The sequence below is a fragment of the Oreochromis niloticus genome, linkage group LG7 (assembly GCF_001858045.2).
Source record: "Oreochromis niloticus isolate F11D_XX linkage group LG7, O_niloticus_UMD_NMBU, whole genome shotgun sequence".
Taxonomy (NCBI): Eukaryota; Metazoa; Chordata; class Actinopteri; order Cichliformes; family Cichlidae; genus Oreochromis; species Oreochromis niloticus.
Window position 1 is genome coordinate 31,115,006 of NC_031972.2, and position 23,575 is coordinate 31,138,580.

The following is a 23,575-nucleotide window of genomic DNA, read 5'->3' on the forward strand; positions in this document are numbered from 1 at the left end:
AGATCTACTAAAGATCTACTCAAGGTCAGTGGTCAAGTTTTATGAAAATCTTGTAAGTGTGATCACTTCAGGTGATGCAGTATTTTGAAACTGATACCACAGGTATATCTGCTAGGAGGCTGTGGGGTAGCACTGACAGCAGCCAATATTTTTACTTTCTCCAGATGTGTACTCTGGATTGTGCTAGTACTGGATGTCTGGATAACCCTTAACAGCAACTTAATTTAATAGTAGGTTTTGTTATCCGCCAGAGGGCGCAAGCCGGACATTATCGGTGTTAAACACAGTGGAGAAGAAGGTCAGATATCTCTTAATATAAGAACTCTCACTCTATCGACTTCTGGTTTGATAGGGGGCGCTCATGAGATGGTTCCAGTAACGAGTCGATATTATATAATTTCGAATTCATTATTATTGCCTTGGAGAACAAAACTAAAATAACATTTTGGCTGTTTATGTAGAAGCATTTGCAAACGATTGCTTTAGCTGTTTCGTTATAATTACTCCTATTCCCTAAGGTCTTGGTCGTGTGCGCCATCTGCTGGCAACCTTCTAAACTCCAGTTCATTTCCACACAATGTTTTTAACAGGAAGTGGACTCTCTTCCAAGTTGTCGTCTCTGGTTGGGTGTCCGGTAGTTCCTCCTGGGTTTGAGTTGTCTGGGAAACTCGCCATGTACGGGCTCTGCTTTCATAAGGTTTGCTGAATAAACAGTGCTGAATATTTGGCCCACCCCGGCTTGTTTAGGTCCTAGGGATAGATGACGAGCTAGCCGACCGAGTACCTCGCGTTTAAAGTCAGATATAATCCGGTGAAGGTTGACCTAAAATTCGACATGACCCAACAAGCTGCAGCTCTGCAGACCTACAACAACGAGCTGGTCAAATGTGAGTGAGCCTATTTACTGTCAATAACACATTAGACTGATTAGCATAACAGTGTTAGCGGTTTAAATTTAAATTATAGTATAATTACTGGTTAATATATGAATTACGCATATTTTCCTCTTGGTTTTGCCTATTAAATGACTATCGCGCTTTAATTTCACAAGAGAATATGTAGACCAAGCATATTGTAGCCTGCACTGTCACCAGAGAACAATACTCGGATTTCCTTCTTGTGTTAAAGTTTATTGTGTCCTCCTTATGTGTAATTTGTAGCATTTTTATTCAGCTGGTTTGTCTTGTCATATTGGTTTTATTTTAATGAGCTATTCTGCGGGCCGGAGTTGATCCTTTGGGGAGCCGGTTCTGGCCCCCAGCCTGCAATGTTGACACCCTTGTGTTAAAGCAAAGTTTGCTGCCTGTAATTTTGTCTAAAACTGAAAATAAGTGCTTTTTTGAGAGGTTAACCTGTGATGCTGCACCTCGCCTAATAATCTGATTAACCTCCTCAGATCACCTTTAACCCTTTGCACTCCGCACTGGCGCGAATGGTGTTAACAGGTATCAGCTCTGAGTGCTTGCTGCAGTTTAGCTGTATGTCCATGTGACACTTTTTCTTCTTCTCTCAAAAGTATTAGAAGATAAAAGCCCAGTGAAGCTGAAGCTTGTCACTTGTCAGGTGTTGGTTAATCTGTTTCTGGTCTGCTGGAATTAGGGAAGCACTAATCCTACTTTTTTAGTCTTGGTATTGATAGCGACTAACCTGCAAGTGGCTAAGCCATTTCACCCACACAAATGAAATTTAAGACCAGTATTTTACTGTTGTTTACCTAATAAGTGTGTTTAATTTCAGATCACTGTGAAGGTTTCCCTTGTTTTCTGTTTACTATATCCATGTCTGTGTTTGGGCTGCGTAATTATGGCAGAAATCATCTGTCTGAGTCCCGAGGAGATCTACTGAGGCTCTAGTTTAATCCCACCTTTCCCTCCCGATCAGGTATCGAGGAGCTTTGCTCGAAGCGGGATGAGCTGAACCGACAGATCAAGCAAGAGGAAGAGGAAAAGGAGCGGCTGCAGCATGACATCCGTGTCCTCTCGGAGAAGCTGAGCCGAGTCAATGAGAGCCTGACCCAGAGACTCGCCGCACGCGCCACCTTTGACCGCACCATCGCCGAGACGGAGGCTGCATACACCAAGGTGCGTCAATGACCGAGCCTGCAGTGGTTTTCATATGCTGACTGTTTGTTTACACAGGTATTTAAAGGGAAAATAAAATAAAAAATTGAAAATTCATGTGGCTCTTCTGCACAGTTAATCAATATCACATAACAGGTGCATGGTGAATGGAGAACAAACGGAGCTCTGCATAACAGCAAAAAAGTATCATTACAGTCCAGCAAGAATTTCCATGTTGACTGATGTTCTGTATTATATATTATTTTGCATTATACGGAGGTTTCTTCCCGTTAAAAGGGAGTTTTTCCTTCCCACTGTTGCCAAGTGCTTGCTGATAGGAGGTCGTCTGATTGTAGGGTCTTTGTAATATAAAGGATCTTATGTAGTCGCACCATGGCTGCTTCTACCTTGTGACAGAAATGTTCTTTCTAACTCAAAATAGCAAGTAATTTTTGGCACAACAGCCTCATACCACAACTGCTTCTCACCCAAGTTTGCTGGGTAATACCAGCTGCAGAAGTTCGGAGGAAGGAGAGGCGGGGGTGGGGGTGGGATACTTTTATTAGTGCATGAGTAATGGATCAGTGGTTATAAGATGCTAAAACAATAGCTGTTTGTTGGACTGTCAGCATCAACCAGAAAACCTCTTAGTCTCAAGCGTTGATTCAAGAACTAATTAAAAGTTGGGTATGGCCACAGAAGCTTTTGACTGCTGTACTGGATGTCAGTAAGATCCCACCTGCTGACGCTGAACTCCCTTTGTGCTCTCACTTAATCACTGTAAACAAACACTCCCGAGCTGCTCTGATTAAAAAACAACAAGTCAGCCAAGCCTGGACCCCTTCTTTAATTGCTTCTAAAGTGCACTCCACACTTCCTCTGAGTTTCTGCACAAGTTAGTTCATGTTGTTTTGTTTTCGTTTTAACTCCTGCAGATATTGGAGAGCTCCCAGTCTCTCCTGAGCGTCCTAAAGCAGGAAGCAGGAAACCTCAGTAAAGCCACGGAGCCTCGGAGGACGGAGCACTGAAGGCCAGGAGCAAAACTGTGCACCTGACCTCACCTGACTGTGACTTCTGAGGCAGTTTATTCCCCACTTTGGACTAATTTTTAATATATTTAAACCTTTGTTGTAAGTTTCTGGATTCAATAAATGTATTTCCTAACATTTTTTTTGTGTTAAAACTCCAATTTGTTTGTTTTGCTTGTTGAGTGAGAGGCATAGGCCAGGACTCCTTGGTTCTCATTCAGCTTAATTGGCATTTTCCAGAGACCACCAGCAGTGGCAGGTCTGTCAGTGACAGACCTGAAAGAGTCTGGAGATGCCATGGCAGACTTCACACCGTATGACACGTGATGGGTTTGGCAGTGGGTCAATGGGTATTTTGGGGAAGCATATTGCTGGTGAATGCCAATGTCAAGTAGCGTGGTGACTCCTGGGATCTCCTCCACACTCTGCCATGACCAGTTGGGGTGAGGGGAGTAAGACTACCTGTGCAAGTTGAGGAGAGCGCGATGGTTTCTACTCAGTTCACCAAACAATCCCCCCCCCTTTTTTTTTTTTGGGACGCTGTCGCCTCTTTAGTGCACCTTTTGTCACATTTATTCTGTTTGCATGGCTCCAAAAGGGCTTCTTCTACCCACTGAGGTTTTTTTCCACCCTATTTGTGTTCTAGATTAATATCCTTGTTTTGTTGTGTATAAAAATGTTTGTTCCCATGTGGGTCATCCACCACTTTAGACTTATCAGAACTGAGATTTCTGACAGTTTTTTTTTTTTTTTTTTTTTTTTTTTTTTTTTAAGGGATTTGAGCTTATTTTTCCCCATCAGACATTCCCAAATAATAAAGTAACCCAGACTCTTTGCCTTAACCATATGCATAGAAGTCATATTTGGTGCATAGTTTAATCCTGCCTTTCCCTCTCGACATAGACAAGAAAGGCTAGAGCACTCGCATTTCTTCAAGTCTTCTATTTATTGAGCTTTCATTTGTACAAGTATGACATCACTTTTTTTTCACTTGCCCAGATCATTGACAATAACTTTACAGTAAGCACATCTGCTGCGATGTAGATTTACAGACGAGAGGAGGGTGGAAACTAAAAGATGAGCAAGCTTTCTACCACAGTGTTGTTACAGAGTGACCAACACAAACTGCTCATTTTGCATCGGGCACAGACAGAGACAGGGTTGGGACACTGCGGCAAGAGTCGGTGTGTACACTTCAGAAGCGCTAAAGTTGAGTGCTGCGTCTCTGGCCATCAGAAAAGTTCTTGCTGGTGCCATTTAAGACAAGATGAGTGAAGTTTGCCCACAGTTTGGTCCTTCAGTTCACAGAGAAAGCAAAAAGAGTACCGCAGAGTGGGTTTTGGTCAACAGAGGCAGCAGTTACCACAGGTTGATGGATCCACAGGCGTGTCATGTGACCATTAGCCACAATTCCAAAGGAGGTCCAAGCAGGGCTCAGTTAAAGGGGACCCACAATACTTTTATGGTCATAAACTCTGAGAGACAAAAGTTTAGGTTTAAAACACTCAGTTTCTGGCAGTTTGTTCTACTCTTGGCCCTATTTGATATCAGAGAAGCATGGATATCACTAATATGGTCATCTCAAGCACAGAGGCCCCTCCCACCTGTGGCCGATTGTGAGGGGCAGCCAATCAGAAGTAAGCTGCAGTTAAATCAGCTTATTTCAGACTAAGAATTACTTTAACCTCTCTATCATGCACAGCTATTCTGGTAGGTTCCACGAATAAGAATATGGACATGAGCATTATGGGTCCCCTTTAATCAGTGTGTTTGGAGGATTTATCTCCATGACAACAAATCAAGCATACTTAACATCTTTTGGTGTTTTCGTTTACATACCCGAGATTTTTGTGTTTCAAGCAGTTTCCATTTATTTCCTCTCATGATATGATAGAGCACTCTGTAAACACCACAGTGAACAACAAGTTTCAATCAGTGGTCCTCGCTTTTTCTGAGGCGATCCTTCATTATACGGTGTGTCATGAGACACACCGTAGTCGAGTTTCTGTAGATTGTGTTTGCACAGCTACAAGTGACAGAGAAACATCGAGTGTATTGCAGGATTGGAGGATATTGGGTTAGCAAGGTATAATCCAGCATAGTTTTTAGTGTTTTCAGAGGTGGCTTTCTTTTAGTAACTAAAGCCAGACACATAACCTGCTCCAGAGCAGCCAACCTCACGGGTTTTGGTTTCAGAATTTACTGATTCACTTTTAGGCTCGATTTCCCTGGCATGGAGATTCAATGGGCTAAATTTGCTTTTACAGTCTTGAACTAGGCTTAATCTATATCTGGTAAACTAAATTTAAAGGTTATCTGTATTCCAAGTTCATATATTTTACACCTTCAATCTTGTGAGCGCCATATTACCAATAACACTGAATGAAGCCGTGCTTTCAAGTTATAGCAGCACAAATTGAGCATTTTCTTCTTGCAGGAATTTGCACATATTTGGTTGGTGGAAAAAGTGCATTAATGTGTTTTTATGAATGTATAAATGTAGCTGCTAGAACACACATTTACTATAGGCTATTGATCACTGAGAATATTCAGTCAGGAAAATGAATTTCCCTTTGATCTGACCACAGGCTAAACTGATTTCCTCTTCTATTACTTCATCAGGCCGAGTACTCTTTAATGTTTAAATGATTTTCTGCAGAAAGGCTCTCTTGACTAAGCAGCACCAGTGAAGACTTCTGGGTCTTTTTGTAAGTTTTCTCTCTTTTCATATCTAAAATATCAGTAGGATATGCTCAGTTGATTGATTATGTGCACAATGAAAGCCAAAGTGTGTCCAATGCCTTCTTGTACGTGAGCGCACACACAGGCTGAAGCAGAAAACTTGGACTAATAAAGAAAGCCGATAACTGCTTTTGTGAAAGCTTTTATCGCTTGACTGGAAACTGAGGCTTTGTCAAGCCACATAACACAAAGGAAGTCCAGCTATTTTGAACCAGACCATGCAAAATGCATACTGCAATAGATGGAAATGTGTTCATTACTAAAGGCTGGAGTGTGGAACTCTGGATCAGACTCATAATCTTGTGATTCAAATTAAACTTTTTGCCAGTTTGAGACCTTTTCAGAGAAATGTATTGAAGGTCAAATCCAGCCATGCTAAATTTTGGAGAAACAATAATAGGGCTCACTGTTCAATGTGATGTTTTCTGGTAAGCTGATAATCATACCACAGGAAATTTATTGAAAAAAAAAATTACATTCAGTCTTCTGAAACAGAAGCATTGCTGAGCAGTCACATTGAGCGCATGAAGTAAACATCCAAAGTTAGTGGTTCTTTCAAATCTGTGTACACCAGCAGGGGGTTGGAGAGATTTTGTAGGCAGACAAAGATGAAGTCCCTGTGGACCTGTGTGGCGAAACTGCACTTCGGGCTGCTGTTTTTGGTCACAGTGACAAGGCCAAACAATCGAAAAACTTGAGTGGCAAAAGAAAACAAAGTGGTCATGGCATTCATCGCGATGCATTCAATCGTGTGTGGCTGAAGAGTTTCATTTCAAATTTTAATTCATTCATGCCGATTGAAAAGAGAAACCATGGGATTGAAATTAGAAATGCACAGATTATTCCCACCTTTTTTCTTTCAGAATATCTAAATATCAGTCAGTGCAATCTAAACTGATATATCAGTCCACCCCAATCAAAACCCTGACTTAGACTTAAGGCAGGCTTTTCTTTGAAATGTAACTCTTCAACCAAATTTAGGTTGGTGACAAATTGAAGGAAAAGCCTGAACCCTTTAACCCCATATATGCCCTCAGGGGGCAATTTTGCTGGCATGGTTGATGGAAGTGGTCTCTTCCAGAATGACAATGCCCTTCCCCCACCTTGAAAGGAAACAGGTAGGGTCTTACTGAATGGATTTATGAGGATGACATCATTAAGAATCAAGTGCTACAGTCTCCGACGTGTTACATGACATCATCGTGTTTTGGAAGCACGTCACTGAGACGCTTTTAACCTTCTCCTCTAATCTGTCACCAGTCTATAGGCTTCTCGTTCTTTTAAGTGCACATTTCCTCTACAGCCCACTCTTACTTCCTCATGAGGTGCAAAACAAAGCTAAAAGCATGACAGTGCAAAGACATTTATCAACCAAGACTCCCGGACGAAACATAAAACTCGTAAATCCATCAGAGAGAAAGACAAAGCTCCTGACGGCAAAGAAACAAATTGCATCTGATTGGAGAAATAAAATGTAAAAAATACATGAAATAATGAGCAGAAGAGATGAATCCCAGTGGAGACAGTACAACAATACTGGCCGAAGAGTGGATGCGAGGCCTTTACAGCAACTCTTTAATCAGTTGGCATTATGTGCATATAAAAAATATGAATAATAAAAAAAAAAAGACACACACACACAAACTTTCATTCTTTCTCACAAAACGCCTTTTTTTTTCCTTTTAATGATCAATCACAATCACTGTTGCCTTCAAAGTGGACCACCTTCTTTCCCTGTGGAATGTGAAAGTGGATGAGGTCCGACTGGTCTGGCGGGGATCTTTCGGAGCCCTCACCAGCAAACATCTGTACGAAAAACCAAAAACAAACAAAACGACCCCCCCTCAAAAAAAACAAAGCAGATTTCAGACATGCAAACTTCAACATTAAGCAGGAATAAATACACAAAGAGCTGAGGAAAGGCATCGGGAGGTCTACCAGCTTTCCAGAGCGGATATACGGACACGTGATTTCAGCAATACGGACATACAGACATTGTTGGCCAAGGTCACTTTATCAAGCATTTAATAAGAAATGAGAGGTGCTACTGATCCTGGGGGGTGGGGTGCATATGTTTCCTCCCTCGTCACGTGAAGAAGTGAAGCGTGTTGAAGTTTGCTTGCCAAAAAAAAAAAAATCCAGCAGCTTCAATCAGTACAGCATAGTCTGCCAGAAAATATACAAAACTTAAAAAAAAAAAAAAAAGGCATAAAGAAGCTTTAGAGTAAGACAGAACCAACAGAAGTGCTGGATTCAAATCAAAACATGCAGATAAAAAAGGAAAAAAAAAGAAAACAAAGAAATGCAATTGTGGCACCCTTTCACCATTTTTATGTTTATCTGCCGCCAATCTGCTGTAATGACACGCTTCCACGATAACACTGAACTCCGTCGGCTCCTTCCCTCGTCGACATCCTCCAAAAAGAATAAAAAAAAATAAAACCCGAAGCTAAATTTAAACCTCGAAAGCAGCAAAAACTTCTTCTACAGCGTGGCGAGGAGGAAGATTCTGGACGCTGACAGATCAACTGTCCGTTAGAGGATCGCGGGTTGGGAAAGACAGCCCAGCTGCTTTTTTTTTTTCTTTTCCTTCTTCTTTTCTTTTTAGGATTTGTTGCTTCAGCTTCAGAAAGAAGGTGGGCATTGAACACCACGCCAGCCACCCGGCAGCTCCGATGTGCAGCTGGTAAGGTGGCGTGTGGCGGTGCCGTGGCAGGAAATCAGCCAGAAAAACAAAAATAAAACACCCACGTTTCCTGTCTGGTCAGGAAGATGTGCTTATAGTCGGCTGGAGTGTCGAGGTCGAGGCAGTCTGGTCCCACAGGTGAGATGCTGCGATGCTACTGTACAGCTGATTGGTCAGGCGGATCAGAAGTAAAGAGCGGGCTCGCTGCTGTAGTCGGTGAGGGAGGAGCTGTCCGCCGGTGTGAGCTGAGGAGAAAAGAGAAAGAAATACTTTGAATTAGATAAAGTTATGTAATCTAAGACACCCTACAATAATAGAAAGAAACTAGAAACAATCAAACTACTATTTGAGTTTTGGTGCAGCGCCTCAGTCCACCTTCTGTCCTCTACTTTTAAGTCACCTTTCTTCTGATTGGCTGCCCCTTTACAGACATAAGGCTGGAACAGCAGGTGGGCGGGGCCTCAGTGCCTAAAATGACTATATTAGGCACTAGAGATGAGTTTGGTTGCAAGATGAAAAGATCTATTCCCCAACTGGTTGACAACTGGTTGCTGCAATCACTAGAATGAAGTTGGTCACACTAAAATCTTGCATGTTGTAACTTTCATATGGAGTTTTAGGCATGCGGTGGTTTACACACACACACACACACACACACACACACACACACTAAATGTTTTTCATGCAGCACACTCATGAGGCATCTCTCTTACATGGTAGCAGAGATACTGAAAACAACATAATGAAATCACTGTCCTGTACACACACACACACACACTATAAACCTACACTGGAGTGTTTATTTTTATGTAATGCATTTAACTCATATATTTGATGTAGTTAGGTCAAGTATTATTCACATGAATATCATAAGATTATCACAAAAACTATGCTATTTGCTGTACTAATGTGTGACCTTTGACCATGGTGTGACCTATTGTCAGAAGGCAAAGCAAAGGGTTAACCTAGGGGTGTCACTTTGGGCCGGGCCCTCAGCCAGAGCTCTGCCCGAACCCTGGCCCATACTTGACCCTGCACCTGCTGTTCCTGGGCGCGTGGGAAAGTTACTCAGCAGCAGGAGGTGGGACTACTGGTACCTTTAAAAGGGAGCCTGGGAAAGCCCTTGGGGCTTTTTCCTGCTGTCTGTCCGTGGGTTGGTCCCTACCTGCATGCGCTTACGGCGAACACGTAAGGGGAGCTTTGCTTTTCCTTCTGTTTTGCTGAGCTGCACTGTTCAATAAAACAGCTGGCATAGAACTTTGCTCCTCTCCTGTAATTTTTGTGTTTTTGACTTTAATTGAAATTGGGAAGCTGAGATCCACCTATTGCTAATCTGAAGAATTACTCTCCATTGTGACAACCACACGTTCACCTTCTGAAATGTGCTGGCTGTAGTTTCACTGCAGCTCAGAGAGTAAAGGGCGAGTGTCTGAAGATAAGACAGCAACTTCAATGCAAACTACAGGCGGTTAAGACAATCTGCAAGTGACCAAAATAGTCACACAGAGGTTTACAGTGCAGCATCCTCTCTTAAACCAATTTCACCCAGCAACTGCCAGCAACCAATTGCCAACCAGTCTCTATGCCTCTGAATGAAGATTCATGGATAATAGGAATAGAAAAACACTGTCTGAAACTGTTTGTTCAATGCATTCTGAAGCCTGAACTTTTCCTTATCATCACATTGAATTTATCACCTACAACTCTATAAAATGATGCCGTGTATAACAGTCTGAATTGTTGAAGTATCACAAGTTTCAGTTTAGGACCCAGTACCTTAATGTGCCATCTTTAATCAATAATCCATCTATAATTTTAACTAAAATTCATTAAATCATAAGATGGCAACATACCAACTGTCATGGATGTAAAATATTCTGCTTTTCTCTGTTTCATGTATTTGTAAATCAAATACTTGAGTTGATAGACTGAGGTGAAAAACAGGGAGTCACATCTCCTCCTGTGGAGTCTGAAACCCAACTTTAAGTATGGCAACCGAAGGCGTTTCCCTCACCATGACCTCCTCAGTTATCTGTGTCTGCTGGGAGGCGGCATCCTCCTGGTTAACGCCGTCATCGTGTTTGTGCTCCTGCCAGGCGCTGAAGTCTACCGAGTGCTTGGGAATGTAGCTGGACAGATCTGCAGACAAAAATAAATAAATAAATAAATAAAACTAAAACACATCAGATATTAACTGTGTAACTTTCCCCCCCTGCATTTTTATTTTTATCCAAGTCATTCCAACATTTAGGTTTTCAAGTGTGTTTTTGGTATAAAGAATGTGAGCTGCTTTTAATGACAGTGCTTTATGAGATACAGTATGTGAATACACTGTTGTTAAATCACTACAGTGGCCACTGTTTCTTGGAGGATGAAGCCGTTTCACACAATAGGTTGCTTCAGCCCTGCTGCACCACAGTGGAGACTGTGACAGCAGAGTTCTTAGAAACACTGGTTTTATTTTAATTACTAAGCAACACCAAAGACTTTTGCACAGCCTCAGTAGAGGTTGAAGAGGGGCGTAACATAATCTGGTGATTTAGAGCTACAATTATGAGCTTCCTTATTGAGTTTCCAGTGGCAAAGCACAATATAGTTCATTATGTAACCCAGAGGAGACACGATAGTCATCACGTTTAACAAACAAACAAAAATCATCGGTTTAAATTTTTTTTTCTTTTTTACCTAAAAAGGCCAAAAATGCTGCTATAACTGGATCCATTTGTTAGCTGAAGGGCTTATTATATCTGAGTGAGTCAGCTGCTCTCAGATGTAGTAAACAGGACAACCAGTAGGGGGCTCTGCCACCACACCTATTATAGCTTACATACTAACTTTACCTCCATACAAATGAGGAGGATGATGATGGCAAAACAAAGCAGTAATGACCTGATTGGACTAGCTTTGTACTTTACACAGCATCTTCCCCTTCCTTCTGCACATCGGCAGCTCTCTTTAATCTCTGGAAGCGCTCGCAAATTCTTCAGTTTTGAAATCTGCTGTTTTATTAATATGAACTTGCAGAATGCTAAAAGCTTCATAAAACTGGATCTATGTTTGTAGGTAAATAGTCAGATTAGCAGTCTGATCTTTCAGTGCCATTTTACCCAGACATATAAATACAAAAAACCCCCAAACAAACCAAAACAAACAAACAACAACAACAACAACAACAAAAAACACCTGACGAGTTTCCAGTCTCTCTGAACTTCTTACTTTGTCATTGTGGGAAAGTGCAGAAAACATCATGAAAAAAAGAACTAAACCAGCCCTCTTAAAAAAAAAGAAAAAAAAAAAGAAGATAAAAATACCACTAGCCTAGCCTCAGTTCATTTAGGATGCGAATACACTTCACCATTTTAATCTCTGCTCCACATGCAGTGTTTTTTAGTGCTAAACCTTTAGTTCTGTTAACATCTGCTTTATCTACCGTAATTTGCATCAGAATGTGGCACGTGCGCTGTCTGGTAGGTGTTTTTAGCCTAAATTAATTATAAATAAACCCTAAAAGCATAGCTATGTTGGCAACAATTAACATGATTTTTAACTCATTCTAAAATTATTATGAGGCTACACATATTACAAATATGCTCGCACTGAAAGCCTAAAGCCTTAAAGATGAAAACTGAGCAAACATGCTCATGCAGACAGGCTAACCTGATATTTTAAGTGATATAACTTGTCATGATAAGCAAACTGCTGTAAAGTTTTTCAGTTAATTTGGGGGCAGCTCACAGTAAAAGTTCAGTAAATGCAGCTCAAGAGTGAAGACAAAGTAGGGGTGTGTTTTTTAAAGGTAGTTAATTTCTCCCACAACTAAAAATACTGGATCAATCATAAAAGGTGATTCGCTTTGATAAGTTTGATTTACAAGGCTGGTCGCTTGCAAACTCTCCAGGCACTGGTTGCCTAGGTAACCCTCTAACATCTGAGGTGAGAATTTAATTTAAAACTAAAACTAAAACTGACACAGTTTGTCCTTGCAAACAAAAAACCTGCAAGATAAGCGCGACTGCGAATGCACTTATCTTGCAAGCTGTGCCATTAAGTACAATCTGAGCCAGTGGATTTTAGGGTACATTGTGATGATGATAAATAAAATAATAATAATCATCATCATCGTCATCCTCTGAGGATCATGAGTATATAAAGGAGATTTGACAACCAGTTCTTCTCACCGTTGCTGTTGGTGGTGTGGGAGGGCGAGCCGGTCAAACTGGCTCGAGGGATGTGGATCCGTCCCACCATGCTCGGCTGTTCGTCCGCCGGCTTCTCATCTTGCTTGTCCTCCTCTTCCTCCTCCCCGCTGTCCCACACGCTGCTTTCTGATGGATACTCGTAGGTGCTCTGGAGGCTGGACTCGTTGAAGGAGATCTTCAGCTGAAAGACGTGCAGAAAAATGGGTGTGATCACCTGCTGTTCTTTTTCAACATCTGTACTTATGAATATTTAAACTCTTAGTTAAAAAATAAAGTCCTTGGCTGTAAATCCACATGGTCATACATGTATGTTTCATGTTGAGTGAAACAGACATGTATGACCATTATTAAAGAGCTCAGTTCCTGTCTCCTAACTTGATGTTTTTGCGAAGATATGATGTGAAATGTCCAATTATACCCCACAATATCCTGCAATAAATATAAAGAATCTTTCCAAAAATTGCCGGATTTGGATCAGGAGCATCTACACAAATTAATCTCTTCTAAATTGGAGTAACTTCCTATCTTTGGTAAAAATAAACTAAAAAAAAAAAAGAAGAATACAAATCCCTTCGTCATTTGCTTGGAAATACTGCTAATGCTAACAAACAAACCAATAACACCTCGTCACCAGATTCAGCATCTCACGCAAGCATTTTTGGTTGAAATCAGCATTGAGCTTCTTGTATTCACTTTCCACAATTGAAATACCTCAGATTCTACCAACATGCATTTATTTACTTCCTGGCAGAATAATTAGATGCAACGCCGCCTTGACTTATAAACCTGATTTGTTTACAGGCCAGACTTCTCCTTTCCCAGCACAGATTTGAACTTCACACTCGCAGCAGGCTCCTTCAAGAGGGCTTCGTTTTACGAGCCCAGTTAAACTGAACAGGTTATTACTTCCTTATTGCTGCGTAATTATACTGTCGATACTGAGCATCACGTGTCTCAGTCATTTGATGACACTGCAGTCATGGCAGTTTAACTCGATGCAAACCCACTTCTTCATAACTTATTCAGCAAAGCTTTTAATTAGGATTCCTGCAGAGCCAGCTGCAGTTTGTTCACTCAACTGAGGCTACGTGTGCTGTACTTTGTGTGCCCTCTAAGTGGGACAGGTGGCAGCCTTGCAGGAGCTCGAGGGCCTGTGATTGATTGTCTCAGAGTATGCGGCGAGACGCGCCTGTCTGGCAATGCTTCAGAGGCTCGCAAACACAGATCCGCGGGGTGAGACGAGCCCTCGCACTTTGCTGGGCTGTGTAATGAATGCAACAGAGGTTTAAGCTGTCGGGGAGCATTTATTCTAAAAGGAGACATCTCACCACCTGTGGAAAGAGAAATCTACAGGTGGTGTGATCAACATGTATGTGCATCAGCTGTGCTGCAATCAGATCTGTCTATCTTGCCGACAAATCCAGGTATCTCTGTATGCGTTTGCCCATTTTTCACAGCTCTCAAAAACCTTTCCCTTGTAGACTGGATGTAAAAGACGCTCGTAGCCACCGTAACATCACATCCTGATGTTTAAAACTAGACACCCTGCTGGCTATTCAGAGAAATGCAAGTTCAGGAAACATCCATTTTGGCTTTTCTTGTACTGTGTGTGGGCCTCACCTGTGTCAGTACCGCTGTCAATATATCCTCAGATTTTGCCAATGTGTTTCTCCTGTTCTGCACTTTGTGTCATTCAGCGACTGTTTTGCATTGAAGGTGAATTGACTATTTGATTATTTATCAACATTAGCTCGCCTCCTCTGGCTCACTGAATGCATTTTATGTTTATTAGTAGCAACACGTACACATTTACACACACTACTGTGTGCATGTCAGATGTTGTGGCTACAGAAAAAAAGCTTAGCTCACCAGTTTATACAAATTAAAGCTGCAATACATCTTCCATTTCTGAAAGCTAACAGGAATTAAAAAGCACAAACATATGCAAAGACACCATCTTGCCATCAGTACATGCCTATTGCATAGGATTTTTCTGGAGTCTGGTGTGCAGCTCTCTTCCTGAGGGCTTTATTTTGAAGTTGGCAGAAAGACTATAAATGGTTTATAATAAGTTACTATTTATGTCTTCTGGTCGGATGTAGGCGTTGCAAACTCAAAAAGCTTGTATTTTTTCCCCCTGAGTTGCCATGGCATTCAAAACTGAAACACACACACACACACACAAACAAAACAGCAGGTTTGTCTGTGTCTTCCCCGAGTCGATCAGCTGACTGCTCTTAACCTGCTGTACCTGGCTCCATCAACTCTGCAGGCCGCGATCTAAATCTGCCCTAATCTCCATCACAAGGCCGCCCTCCACCATTCAGAGCTCGCAGTTAACCTATATTATAAAATGCCATGCTTTCTTTCCCCCGGATCCTTTATGTCCTCTCTGACAGTGGAGAACAGGAGCGTTTCCAGGCGTGGCACAGAGGATAAGGAAATCTTGCCGAACTATAATACTAAACCACTTGTAAACTGGTTGAAAGAGTTCAGTTTGTTTATTTTCAGCATTATACACTGAAGTATATCCACCCGTCCAGTAGATCAGTAATCCTACAGTGTTTCTATAACCTCTTACACTACCCAAAAAATACAAGCAGGTATATCTATCCATCCATACAGACATATAGAAAAACAAAAATCTTGATTCTTGTAGTGTACGCTATGAAGACAATTACTCTCTCTTGTGCACTTTGGCTAAGGTAACAAAGAAGCTGATGCCAAAAAGAGAACAAAAAGAGGAAGCAGGTGGAGGATGATTAAAAAAAACAAAAACAAAAACTTTGGTTATAGCCAAAGGCGACAGTGTAAGTGATGACATCCAACAAAAATCTAAGTCTTTAATGAATTTTGTTGTATTTACGAAGCACTGAAAACCAAAGTATGATCACACCTCAGTGAAAGAGCTGCCTATTAGAATAGGTATATAAAAACGTTTTATTTAAAGCTGTACATTTAATTCCTTATTGTTCTGTACATTGGCTTGGAAAACTGGTAATTATGGTAGTTAAGGTTAGAAAATATTGATGAATGCTGAAATTTGAGAATGAGGCCAAAAATCTTGACCCGACTCCCCCGACTCCTGTCAAGTGTTTACGCGTGAGAACATCCAGACCACTATCTATGAGATTTCGAACTTTAGAAATCAGTTTTAACTGCTGAAGTTTAGTGACAAACCACATCTGCCGTACGTCCGTTATCATATCCTGATGATATGACCGTTACCAATATCTGATTAAGGTTAACAAGAAGCTCATAAAAAAAATAACAACATGTATTCAGATAATGATATCAGTAGGATTTGTGCATATTTTACAAATCTTATTGGTATTAATGTCACGTAAAGCACATTAGTGATCAGCTGATGAGTGTAATGCTTTTAATATTTTGTTTTGTCTTGTCTGTTTTTCAAGGCAAAATATTATTAAGAAATAAATTAATATGGCACAAAAATCCATGTTAAGTCCAAAACAAATGAGGTGTGGGGGGTGGGGGTTAATAGGTAAGTAACAGTAACTTTAGCATTTAAATAAAAGGACTTATTTCTTCCTCTTAACACTCAGTTTTACAGTACAAGCTAAATCCATAAACATCATCATTTATGCCTTTAGACTCTTTTTTTTATTGATCATGGTATTAGATGGCAACTTGGGGTTCAGCATCTTGCTCTGCACTTGGAGAGCAGACTGGAGGAGCTGGTGACCTAACCAGCGACCTCCTGTTAGCAGACGACCTAGTCTACCTCCTCAGCTAAAGCCACAGTTGGTGTGGACACGACAAGCCAAGGGTGGGTCTGACTGAGGACCCGAGAGGCACTGCATGCTTGTAGGCATCACCATGTGGTAAAGCATGCCCCAATTTACCCTCCATTTTTACTCTTAGTGGGCCATAATGTACAAAATTAACATTGAATTCAGTAAGACTTAGAGCTAACGAATGAGAAGCAAAACTAATCAGGAGAGTGCTAAAGGTATAATTTTTTTATTTTTTATTTTTTTAAAGGTCATTTTGTCAGATTTCTATACAACTATTTTACAACTAGATGGGTCTCCCCCTGCTGTTCATTAGAGATAATGCCAGCGTAATTCACTTTAGACCTGGAAGCTACGCGCATCTTTTATATACAGTCTATGGGGTCAAACCTCAGTCTGTGACTTTTAAACTAATCATGAGTACTGTTTTCCCACATATGACAGCCATGACAAAACATCAGTATTCAGCAGTAGTAACAGCAGAAACCACAATGCCACTTAAATCCTGTGTATACACACTTTTGACACAGTGTGTTAACATCTCTGAAAAGGGCCCTCGCTCCCAGAAATCTCTCTTTTTTTTTTAGCCCCAAACCTCTTTTTTTTTTAGTTCCTTTGTTAAATCTTATCCCACATAAAAAAGCTTTTCCTTGCTAAACTGGCATCCTTACTTAGAGGAAGTCTCTGGATGCCAACAGCACGTCCCATCAATAAATCAGGCTTGCTGCTGGGCTCGCTTCCCCTTTCACAGTCTTTCACTTTTTCTTTTTGTCTTTCGTCTTCTCACACGAGACTCGACGGTTAGACGAGACTCCTCTGCAGCGCCTTACTCCGCGTCCTCTCTCTCCGATTTGCTGCTTTAGCTGCCCTTTCTTTTCTCATGTTACGGAGAAAAGTAAGGGGAACGAAATTCTGTGCAATTTAATAAAGACCACAACTTAACGGGGATGTTTGTTTAGGGGCCGCTCCCTTCCTGCTGCAGTTAGTTGTGGGGCTCTTTTTTCTATGATAAAAGGCTGCATCATGGAGGCAGAAGTGATTCGTCTTCTGTCCTGAGGCTGTGGGACAGGCCACACTCACGCCTGCTGTCCTCCTTGCTCACCACAGGGTGCCAAACAGACGCCATTAAACAGGACACTGGTTTAGATTAAGTTCCACTTTGCCTTGAGAAAGACGCTTTTCATTTTTCATTGTTTCAGCAGGGTAGCTTTTGATATACAGTCTACTTTTATATTATTTACTGATAAAGTTTAACGTTACAAAAACAGTCATCTTCAGGCACTTATCATTTTTGAGCCAGCACACAAACACCCACAGCGATGACACTCCCCAACAGCAGTGGCCTCCCCACTATAGAGAGAAATATGTCTCAAGAAGGTTACAAACGTGTACGGTATGTAAACTAAGATTTACAAACATTTGCAGTGATTTCTGTGTAACTTTTGAAGCACATGCTTCAATCCACACACACATACAAAGTAATTTGACCTTTGTAAACTATAATTTAGGCAGAATTTATCAATTTCAGCTTCATGAGTTGGATAATTTCTCTTTCAAAAAGCTCCCTGTGCATACAAATTCCTAAAAATGCACTTGACAGCCCTCTTGCTCACTTACAAAAAATTAAACACGAGTGCACGAATCACATGAAACACACAGATACACAAATGTAAGCTGCATTCATGTCCCAGTGTAGGACTGGGACATCTGAGCTTTCCTCTGTATTCCTTCATTTTTTCAAATAAACTGGGTATTTCTAGGCTGTGTTTATATTCACTTTGTGATGCACATACTAACAGCTGCACACAAGTAAGGCAGGGTCCAATTTAGGTCACAGTCACACAGGCCTAGAAAGCACTCAGCAACCCGATGGGAACTTCCGGTCATTGGGCAGGACTGGTATCTGCTCCTTTGTGTAAGGAGGCACAGATCGAGCACTGCCAGAGTCCTAAAAAATTACCTCCAACGGGCTACACATACCCATGTATCAAAAAAAGACTGCGAGAGTAGTTTAAGTTACCATCATCCTTTAGTGGAACCTGTGGCAGCCTACATCAACACTGTGCAGCTGATTAGCGCCCCATTTTCTTCGGGTTCATGTCAATGTCAATGTGTCACGTGTAGTGACATTTCTGGAGAGGCCACATATGTGGAAATATAAATCTCACTAAAGTCTCATAAAGGGGGATTACTGAGGGGATATTTGCTGGCTAACAACTTGTCACTGACAAGTGCCGTTTCAGTGAGATTTCTGCCAGGCTTCAAAACACAAAGATTGAGATGGCAAAAACACTTGAGGCTTCATAACAGGACTTCAAAAACTGCAGTTAGGGCTATGACAAATACTTACACTACATTAGACAGGTGGTTTTAATGCTGTTGCTAAGCAGCGTGCACAGCAGGTAGACCAAATGTAAAGTTTTGTCTGTGTGATAAGATTAATTGTTTTTGAACCAGTAGTTTAGCTTAATTATGATGAAGACTTCCTGGAAGGCTGATGTACTTTCACTTCGTGGATCAAAAGTCAGATGATGATGTGCATTTTATAAGCAAAGTTACTGATTGATCTGAACTGAAAAAGCACACACATATGGGACAGTGTGTGAGACTGCCATAGACAACCTGAGAGAAGACTGATTATTCTAAGTGGAAAGGTTTTTAAAATTAGACTATGTGAAGAACTGGGTTAGAGTAATTATGTGTAATTGTGCAACCTTCAAAATATGTATGCCTTTATTTTAATTTGTGCATATTTGAATCTTGTTGTTGTTGTTGTTGTTGTTGTTGTTGTTGTTGTTGTTGTTGTTGTTGTTGTTGTTGTTGTTGTTGTTGTTGTTGTTGTTGTTGTTGTTTTTACAAAAAAGTTTTGGGACTTTTCCTCCAGTTTATTATTTTTTTTCCTTCTGCTTTATATGTACAGTGCTCCAAAAATTATATTTGCCCCCTTCCTGATTTTTTGCGTTTTGCAGTGGTGAACCTTCCCCAGGAGTGGCCGACTGACCAAATTTACTCCAACAGCGCATCAACGACTCATCAGAGAGGTCACAAAAACCCCCAGAACAACACTACAGGCCTCACTTGCCTCAGTTAAGGTCAGAGTTCATGATTCAACAATAAGAAAGAGACTTGCCCAAAAATGGGCTGCAGAGCAGAGCTCCAAGGAGAAAACTGCTGTTGCCCCCCCCCCAAAAAAATAAAATTAAATCACAAAGGCTCGTGTCAGGTTTGCCAAGAAACATCTTGATGATCTTCAAGACTTTTGGGAAAACATTCTGTGGTGACAGGACTTTTTCTTGTTACATCGGGCATGAAACCGACACAGTATTGAATAAAAAGAACATCACACCAACAGTCAAACATGGTGGTGGCAGTGTGATGGTCTGGAACTGCTTTGCTATTTTAGGACAGTTTTCTGTAACTGATGAAACTGTGAATTCTGAAAATCCACCCAAAAAATGCCAGAAAATCCTGAAGGAGAATGTCCAACCATCAGTTCATGCGCCTTGAAGCTCAAGCTCACTTGGGCTATGCAGCAGGATAATACAAACGCTTTTGGGTTTTGGGTCAAAGTCTGGACTTAAATCCAATTGAGATTCTTTGGCATGGCCATGGCCGTGCTGGCAAACTCTTCAATGTGGCCAAATTAAAACAATTCTGCAAAGAAAAGAGGGCCAAAATTCCTCCACAGTGACGTGAAACACTCACTGACAGTTACTGCAAACACTTGATTACCCTTGTTGCTGCCAACGGTGACACAACCAGTACTTTTTCACACAGGTCCAGGTAGGATTGGTTTGTTTTTTTCCCCTTTAATTAATAAAATCATCAATTAAAAAGTGTATTTTGTATTTAACCAGGTTATCTTTGTCTAATATTAACATTTGTTTGATAATCTGAAAGATATAGGTGAAGTCATATCATTTCAGCAGTGTGGTTGATGCTTTTCTTGCACTGAAGAAAAAAAAAAAAAACATTTCATTTAGAGCTCAATAAATCAGATTTCTTCCACAAGTTTTTTCCACCCTAAGTTTCATCAGCTGTGTTTTTTGTTGTTCATGCTTTATGAAGCACAAACAGACGCAAGAGAAAGACAAACAAAAGAAGTAAGGGAGAAAAGGAAGAGGCAAGCCAGCTGATGAGATTATGTCTTTATGATTGTGCTTCGGCCAATAAGCAAGATGGGAGCAGTGCCACGCATTTTTTCCAGGCCACCCAGCATGGCGTGTCCTCGTTTGGTGAAAAGTGGCTCTTGCTGAATGGACACACAGAACTGGAAGGCTGCCGACTTACAGCAGAGCTTCAGCACAATAGTTCAGCCCTATTGAGGTTGTTGCAGCATGGGCGCGTTTGTATTTACATGGTGCGCCTGTCTTGTGTCGGTATTTCCAGGTGGTGAAGGGCGCGGCGTGTACAGTCATGTTGGTATTGACAATGCGGCTGTTCATTTATAATGTGTAGAAGAGTGTTTGATACCTATTGTCCATTCAATAACACATAAAATCAAGTCATCTGGATCTAATGTTGGCACACTGATGCCCACCACAAGGACTACACGCATGCAAGGCTGCTGGAAGAAGACTGACCTGGTGCCTGATTAGAGCTAATCTCCAGCCAGGTAGATAATATTAGAACAGCACCACAATGACCCGACTGAAGAGTTTGGCTGCAGAGGCAATAGCACCAAGAAGAGAGATGACAAAACCTAACCAACAAAGCACCACTCAGCTGGTTATGATAACTAGTGCCAACTAGAAAAAACACAAAGTAGTAAGTGCATCATTATCAAACAGAGGATAATCACATTTTCACATTTCTATAGGAACTCTTCTATTTTACTAGCTTTGACACTTTCACTCCACCAAACTTGCTAATAATACCTGCTTTATACATTCAACAGAAGATTTGTTGATTTATTTTTAAAACCTTAACTAAGAAAAATTAACACCATAACATCACCAACTGATGGAGTCATCTCTGGTGATAACCTTAACCCTAACTATCAGAATGATCTTTTCATTTTTCCCTATACTGCAAAACTCATGAGCCACCCCTCATTTCCTTAGATCTTGCTAGGAAAATGGGAAATAGCTGCAGTAATGTACTGAAACAAGAAAATAAACAACTCTAACAAGCTTCAAAGCCAATATTTGCAAGATCACCTTTATTCTTAAACACAGGCTGAACTCTCTTAGGAAAGCTTTTGTTGTAATTTCTTTAGGTAATCTCAGGAATAGTTCTCCAGGCTTCTTCAAGGACATTCAAACTTCTTATTTAGATGTTGGCTGCTGTTCTCTGCCGTTGTCAAGATTATCCCACACTGCTTCAGTAATGTTGAAGTCAAGGCTCTGGGGAGCTTTTCAGCCTTTCAGACAGTATTACATGTTTGATCAAAATCTGAATGCACTTTTCAGCATTCATAATTTCATCTGTTTCGACAAGATCCCCAACACATTGCAGCCCCAAACCATGGCAGAGCCTCCACCATGTTTTACACACAGCTGTAGACGCTCACCTGTCTCCCGTTTTCCTCCATACAAAGTTGGATTCCTGTTACAACTGATATTCAGTCCAGTTCTTGTGTAATCTGCCATACATGAGCTTTTTCTCCTAATTCTAGACAACCACCCTTCCACTGAGACCACTGAGACTTCAGTGAACAGTAAATGAATGAACTGGACCAGATGCATCTCTCAGGTCCTGCATCGGGTCTTTGCTGTTTCCTATTTCCTGAGGATGTGACTTTCAGACACTGTTCATCTACTATAGTTTTTAGACACTTCTTCTCTTGTCACCCACTTGTCCAATTTCCTCAAATTTTGAGGACACATGGAAAATATTATTTCTTCCCTGTCATACTGGCTTATAATACAACTGAGAATTGCTTTTTTACTAAGCTGTCTGCTATTTGAAGACACAACACTGGTCCATCTCTTTTTCTGCTTGAACAATTCATAGGACAGTGTAATGTGGCTCAACTAACAACTAACAATCTTCTGAAAATGGTCAGGTAAAAGGACTGGACTGAAGATGAGTGTAAAAGTAGCCATTGTCCAAAGAAAAGACCTCCAGTAAGCTCGGAGAACTCTTGAATGTTACCCTGAATGTTAATTTCTGACAACCAACTGGTGAAAACACAAAAAGTGCACTTTGAAATCACTCTACAAGCTTTTCATTTAACGCATGAAAAATGAAACGTGCTGTATTTTTTCGTAATCATTAGCTAATGTTGGTGCAATACCCAAACCTCTATGCAGTAATTATGAGTCAGATTTGCAGAATGCCAGCACCACCCAGCAGCAAATTACATTCAATAATTTTACAACAGGGACAGCAGATAAATTAACTTGTTGGATTCAACGCCCAGTTCTGGACCAAATATCAAACCTTTGGGATACCAGTGGCCTAAAGTATTTCGGTTAGAAAGTAAAACAAAAAGAAATATGTGCAGGTTCTTATGAAGCTGTGTAGATTTTGCATCACGTGTGAGTTGGAAACGGTCCGGCATTTGGAAGCGCTTCAAGTGATCATCAGCGATGACAACACTGATATAAATGTGGAAACTCGCGTGTAGGTGGCTGATACTCGAGGCTGGGGTTGGCAGCGTGGGCAGCAAACAGAGCCAAATGTGAAAATCAGTATTTACACTTCCATGCCTCAAGACTGAGTGAGTCACAGTTGTAATAGTATGCCCTTTGTAGCCTTGTGCATGTATGTTTTGTGTATTTAATCCTCCCTGTGCTATCAGTGCTCACAGGTTATCTCACAGATAAGAAATGAGATGCAACAGGGAAGACATTGCTTCTATTTCCTTGAATCGACAACTGTTATTGATCAGCCTGAGATCATTTTAATAACCCTTTTGCTCCGTCGAAGGATGCTTTCGCTCACTTGGTGACGTGGCACGCTCTAATGTAATTGCGCACACTTTATATGAAAGGTGACACCAGCAGGGTGGAGATCGAAACCTATCAGCGCACGAAAACATGGTCATTGTGGGAGCAGTCAGGCCATTTAAAGCTCTCTGCTGGACTCTCATTGAAAGTACTGATGGTCGGGTGTGTCCGGAAAGCCACAATCAAGACAACGCACATGACACAATGACGAA

General features: G+C 41.1%; 2 protein-coding genes across 2 annotated transcripts in view; one reads left to right on the forward strand and one right to left on the reverse strand.

The window, feature by feature from the left end:
• The first annotated feature begins 347 nt into the window (after positions 1–347).
• Positions 348–3,229, forward strand: ssna1 (Sjogren syndrome nuclear autoantigen 1). The gene is made up of 3 exons (XM_003440089.4): positions 348–887; positions 1,882–2,081; positions 2,996–3,229. The coding sequence occupies exons 1-3, from the start codon at positions 836–838 to the stop codon at positions 3,086–3,088; spliced, it is 345 nt and encodes a 114-aa protein (XP_003440137.1). The 5' UTR covers positions 348–835; the 3' UTR covers positions 3,089–3,229.
• A 781-nt stretch (positions 3,230–4,010) lies between these two features.
• The window catches only part of tprn (taperin), a 33,892-nt gene continuing 14,327 nt past the window's right edge, over positions 4,011–23,575 (reverse strand). The window contains exons 2-4 of the mRNA XM_005470439.4: positions 12,695–12,896; positions 10,531–10,655; positions 4,011–8,761 (exon numbers count right to left, since the gene is read on the reverse strand). Coding sequence (XP_005470496.1) covers positions 8,699–8,761; positions 10,531–10,655; positions 12,695–12,896 — 390 coding nt within the window. The 3' untranslated portion in view covers positions 4,011–8,698. The remainder of the gene's footprint in view (positions 8,762–10,530; positions 10,656–12,694; positions 12,897–23,575) is intronic.